The following is a 6,000-nucleotide window of genomic DNA, read 5'->3' as shown; positions in this document are numbered from 1 at the left end:
AAAAAAAAAAAAAAAAAAAAAGACAATTAAAAGAAGAAATTCATGAAAAACAGAATTCAAAAAGTAAAACAAAAAGAAGGAAAGACTTCTAAACTAGAGAAATGAATAAAGAGATTATTGAATGTCCACTTTGAACTACTGATGAGATAGATGGGTTGAAGTGTTTTGGTAGAAAAAGATATTGTATACTAAAAGCAATAGGGACCAGAGATACAGGTTCGGAATCCATCTGTTAGAGCTGAAAATTGAAGACACCAGAATGGTTGAGTTTGCCAAGAGATAAAACATATAAGCAGCAAGGCATCAAGAACAACATCATGGAGAGTGTCCATGTTGAGGTTTGGAAAAAATGATTAAAAGAAATTGGCAGCGAAGGGACGTTCAAGGAGGAGGAAGAAAACCTAAAGATAGCCATGTCTTGTGTGCCAATGAATGAAATGTTTGATAAAGGAGGAGGAAGGTGTCTCAGTGTCAAATGCTACAGAGGCATCTGTAAGTGAAGAGTTAAAAGGACAAGTTAATGTGACATCTGAAAAGTTGTAGTTAATCTTTGACAGATCTATTCATATAAAGTGATCAGGGGAAATGCAGGATTAAAGAATAAGAGGATTGTGATAGTAGAGGCACTGGATTTAAGAGTGAGAGAGTCGTGGCAGTTCATGAATGCAGACATATCTTAAGATCAGATGGTGAAGAAAAAGAAGATGGAGAACAGCTCAGCTAGTGCAAAGTCAGAGTAAGGTTATTTGGGTTTTATTTTTAGGATAGGAAGAAATGACATTTGTAGGCAAAGGAGCCAGAAGCTGGTAAGAAAGAAATGGGAAGGCAAAATTCTCAAAGAAAGCACAAGAAGATCGAATTAAGAGCACAAGCTTAGATTAACCTTGGCAAAATACAGATGCCCATTAAAGAAAGGGAGACAGGTGGTGTAGGACTTAAGACAGAGAAGTATTATGACACAAAGAAGTGAGGTTGATTTGGTCAGGCTCTGAAAATTAGGAGTCAGCGCTCTCACTATCACACAGTTGGTTTCAAGTGATGGCTGTGGCCAGACATCTAGGACCACAGCTGAAAGTCCTCGGTACAGCAGTTGAAAGAGAAATAGCCCTGGAGACAGGAATTAAGTCCATGAGCTTTAATAGTATTATCTTCTTCTATTAAAATGTACCTGCAATAGAAAAAGATACAGTAAGTATAAAGTATATTTTGGTCCATCCATATGATAGATATGCAAATAAAAATCATGATTTTAGAAAACATTTCATAGCATGGGGAAAAGCTAACAATAAAAAGTTTTAGTGAGTATAGAATATAAAATTCTGTATAGTAGTATGTTGTTAAAATTGTATAATACATTAAAATATCACAAGAAATATACGAAAATGTTAATGTTATCTCTCAGTGATGAAAATATAGGCAATTTCCTTTTTGTACTTTTTAAATGTTTTTTAAAATTCATGCAGTGAGTAGCTGGAGCATATCATAGAGAGCTCATCACAGCATTAGACAGGGCCATGTCCACAGCCAGAGATCATATTTACAAAGATAAGACAAACTAACAGATACTTCAGAACTAGGGCAAAGTTAAGGAATCTAGTTGAACTCAAAAATCAGTCAGGGAGTTCGATAACTAAGATCACTAAGAGAAAAAATAAAGCCTCATTTCAGTTAAATGAGTACCCTTTGGTGTTTATTTAATCCTCCTAGTAGAATGTAGTTAGGTAAAACCTGTATACCTGCATCAAAAGGTGAGGTAGTATGTCTCACAGGTGCTAAAACAGAGGAATTTTTATAAGACATATCACCAAGAATCAAACTTCCCTAAAATACCATTACATTCATTCCCAATTATCAGAGTAGCATTACATTTTCACCTCTTATTTTATTGCTGAAACTACATAATTGTTGTCCCTCGAAAGTACTGAAGTAATACATAGGACCCAAATAGTGAAATTGACTAGTGAAAACATTCAGTATTTGTAATCAAATCATTTTCCATTATAAAAAGTATCTACTGACAGTATATATTGTCCTTTTTTAGATTTTAAGATGTGTTTCCAAAATTCCTGGTCCTATTTTAAATGCTACCCCAGGGAGCAGCAAACCCTGGGTCCCAGGTCAAACTAGGCCCACTGAAAACAAAGTTTTGTTAGAACACAGCCATGCCCACTTATATTTGTACTATTTATTGCTGTTTTCTTTCTACAATGTGCTACAGAGTTGAGCAGTTGACAAGAAACCTTGCAACCTGAAAAGCTTAAAATTCTTATTGTCTGGCCCTTTACAGAAAAAATGTAGCCCATTCCTATGCCACACAATTCTTAAATTCTATATACTTAAAAAAAGTTGTTCTTGCTGTTGCTTAATAATATTCATTATTTTGTCTTAATGATCATTCTTTGAGATAACTATACGTATTTATTAACTAACTGTTGTTAGGTTACCAGCAAGCAAGTTCATCATACAAGATTCAAATGGCAGAAGTTGGAGGATTAGCAAAAACAATGGTTCAGGCAATGACCTTGCTTGAAAACCAACTTGTTGAGAAACTATGGGTACTTAAAGCTCTGCAGCATCTCTCAACTTCTGGTTTGTATATTATTAAGTTTAAATGCTTCATTGTCAACTACTTTTGTTTCCATCTAACAATGTCAATACTGTAAAGCACAAATAATTTTTAAAATTTATTTTCAGAAGTTAATTGTAGTATAATGATGAAAGCACAAGCAGCCAGTGGAATCTGTGCTCACCTCAATGACCCAGATCCCTCTGGACAGCTTTTATTTCGTTCATCAGAAATACTTTGGAACTTGTTGGAAAAATCTTCAAAAGAAGAAATCCTACAACAGCTTAGTAACTTGGAATGTTTGCTGTAAGTGTATATGGTTAGATAGGAATGTTCTTTAAATCTTAAAATGATAGCCAGTGACATAGCTAACATCTTTGTTTGAATCCATGTTCAATTACGTTTTAGTTTCATGTAGTGGCTATGTTTCAGGACATCTTTTTTTGTGCCATGGTATAAATGAATCTGCACAATAACAGGCCACACTTTTCTATATGGAAGTCTCTTGAAGTAGCTTCTTAACACTAAGTTATACCTTGGTATATACACAAAGTAAAATTAGACTTCAGAAGAACTATTTCATTTATTTATGCAGTGAATCTATTATTGAGTGCTTACTATCTTCCAGATATTGCAGTAAGCATTAGCAACAAAATGTGAGTAAGCCTTCAGGTGGCTTCTTCACTTATTCAGCAAGTAATTATCTGCTGTATGCCAGCTTCAGTATTAAGCCATAGAAATACAACTGAAAACAATACAGATATTGTTCCTGCTTTCATGGAATTACATTGTGCTAGAAGGGATGGACAGGTAAACAGACAACTAAATGAGAACATACTAAATGTTATAAAAGAGATCATTGTAAGATGCTACATGTTCTTCAGAAGAAGGTCAGTCAGCGCATTTTTGTTTGCAAGTGACTAAAAACCCAACTGACCAAAGCAATATAGGAAATTTATGCCTCATTTACCTACAAAGTCAAAAATAAAACTGGCTTCATGTGCAGCTTTATTCAGGGATCTGCAGTTATTAAAACTTGGTCCCTCATCTCTCTACATTGTCTTCCATGGTGTTGGCTTCACACCCAAGCCTATGTAGTAAGACTTAAGAAGCCTAGGATCACATTATCTCAACCTCAAATCAAGCTTGCAATCCTGAAGGCTCAGAGAAAAGTCTTTGAATTGAGTCCTATTTGGCCCTGAATGGTCTAATACTGGTCAAATGCCCAGTCCACGGTGATTTGTTAACGCCAAAAGAAAGAACACTTTGGTGAAAAGGCAGCTGAAGACAGCCTCACAGAAGCAAAAGTCAGGAAGAAATAAATGACTACATAAAAGATAAGGATACTGTTATTATAAAAAAGGGCAAGTAGGTCCCAGGAAGCAAAGCAAGAAATATCTAATATTATTACAAAGGGAACCTAATTCAGAGTTAATTAGCAAAATCAGAAAACTAAAATTCAATGTGATGAGAGCAGAGGAATAGGCTACCATGGTGAGAGATAATGCTAACAATGTTATCAGGGACCACAACATGAAAGGCCTAATAAGCCTTGTTAAGGAGGCAGTACTTTATTCTAAGAACAAAGAGTAGTCTTTAAATGATTTTACAAAGGAAAATGACATGATTGAATGGATTATAGAACTGTCGCTTTGACTACCATGTATAATAGACTGGTTTAGTGTATTCTTATCTGGTACACAGAGAATTAGAGGCAGATTTGGAACTGTAGAAAAGGTTAGAAATATGTTCAAATGAATAATATAAAAAGGGAGATTTTGTTCATAACATTTAGGTAGTATTTCCATAAAAGTGTGTGTTTTAGTTTGGGCTGCTATAACAAAGTACCATAAATTGGGTGGTTTATAAACAGCAGAAAGTTATTTTTCATAGTTTGGGATGCTAGAAGTCTGAGATCAGAGTGCCAGCATGGTCGGGTTCTGATGAGGGTGCTCTTCTGGGTTGCATACTGCTGACTTCTCTTACCTTACATGGAGGAAAGAGAGCGAGAGAGCTTTCTGGAGTCCCTTTTATAAGGGCACTAATTCCATTCATGAGGGCTCATTAGCACACTAAGGCCTCACCTCCTAAAACCATCACATTGAGGGTTAGGATTTCAATATATGAATTTTGGAGGGATGTAAACATTTAGTGCATAACTATATAGTTTTAAAAATATGATTTTACTTTCTAGGGCTTTGAAGGAAGTATTTAAAAATCTGTTTATGAGAGGTTTTAGTCATTATGACCGTCAGCTTAGAAATGACATATTAGTGATCACTACAATTATAGCTCAAAATCCTGAGGCACCAATGATTGTAAGTATGAATCAAATTACATTAATTGTGGAAGTGGTGGGTGCAGGTGAAGTCCTATATTATGTTGTAATATTTGTGTATTTTGTTGTAATGCTAAGTTATGCTGTAATATTACGGTGGTCACCAGTGTGCTTATCACTCTGCCAATTCTTCTTTGCAATCCTTTGGAAATTTGGAATCTTTTTCATATTGTATGATTTATACACGTGTTTTCACTTAGGATGCTTTTCTTTCCCCCCTGATGATTCAAGTTTCCATCTGGCATCATTTTCTTTCACTGGAAGAACTTTCTTTACAATTTCTTGTGGGGCAAATCTGCTGGCTGCTGGCAACAAATTATCTTGGTTTTCTTTTATCTGAAAATATATTTAATTCATCTTAATCCTTAAAATCTATGCTCATTGAATATAAAACTCTAGGCTGAAAACAATTTTTGTTTAGCATTTCAAAGATAAAATTCTACTATCTTCTGGAGTCTATTGTTTCTGATGAGAAGTATTCAGTGTGAGGTTCCATGGTGTAATGGTGAGCACCCTGGACTCTGATGAGAAGCATTCATTATTTCAAATCATTGTTCCCCTATGTATATCATTTTTTTCTCTCACTGTTTTCAAGATTTTCACTCTATGGTTTTTAGCAGTTTTGAAATGATGTGCTAAGATGAGATTTGTATTTGTTCTGTTTAGATTTCATGGAGCTTCTTGGATATATAAATTTAAGTCTTTAATAAGATTTGGAGAACTCTTGGCCATTATTTCTTCAAATATTTTTTCAGACCTAGTCTCTCTCCCTGCTTCTTCTGGAATTATTATTATTTTTTTAAGTAGAGACAGGGTTTCATTATGTTGGCCAGGCTGGTGTTGAACTCCTGACCTTGTGACCCACCCACCTCAGCCTCCAAAGTGCTGGGATTATAGGTGTGGGCCACCGCACCCGGCTCTGATTACTTTTATGTTCTACTTTTTGATATTGTCCCACCGGTTTGTGAGACTCTGCTCACTTTTCAATCATTTTTCTCTCCATTCTTCAGATTGGATAATCTGTATTAGTCTATACATTTGAATTCACTGACTCTTTTTATTTCTGTCATCTCCATTCTGCTGTTAATCCCATCCA

The 6,000-nt window shown here is 35.1% G+C and overlaps 1 protein-coding gene across 6 annotated transcripts in view; it reads left to right on the top strand.

Moving 5' to 3' along the window:
• Positions 1 to 6,000, top strand: part of CFAP69 (cilia and flagella associated protein 69) — a 64,888-nt gene that overhangs the window by 25,410 nt on the left and 33,478 nt on the right. For all 6 annotated transcript variants that reach the window (XM_017536446.2, XM_037741323.1, XM_037741324.1 and 3 more), the window contains 3 exons: positions 2,440 to 2,589; positions 2,695 to 2,872; positions 4,761 to 4,884. In XM_017536446.2, the coding sequence (XP_017391935.1) occupies positions 2,440 to 2,589; positions 2,695 to 2,872; positions 4,761 to 4,884 (452 nt within the window). The remainder of the gene's footprint in view (positions 1 to 2,439; positions 2,590 to 2,694; positions 2,873 to 4,760; positions 4,885 to 6,000) is intronic.

Source organism: Cebus imitator, unplaced genomic scaffold (genome assembly GCF_001604975.1).
Source record: "Cebus imitator isolate Cc_AM_T3 unplaced genomic scaffold, Cebus_imitator-1.0 Scaffold98, whole genome shotgun sequence".
Taxonomy (NCBI): Eukaryota; Metazoa; Chordata; class Mammalia; order Primates; family Cebidae; genus Cebus; species Cebus imitator.
The sequence above is the reverse complement of the archived record's forward strand: the minus strand, read 5'-3'. Positions and strand labels throughout refer to the sequence as shown.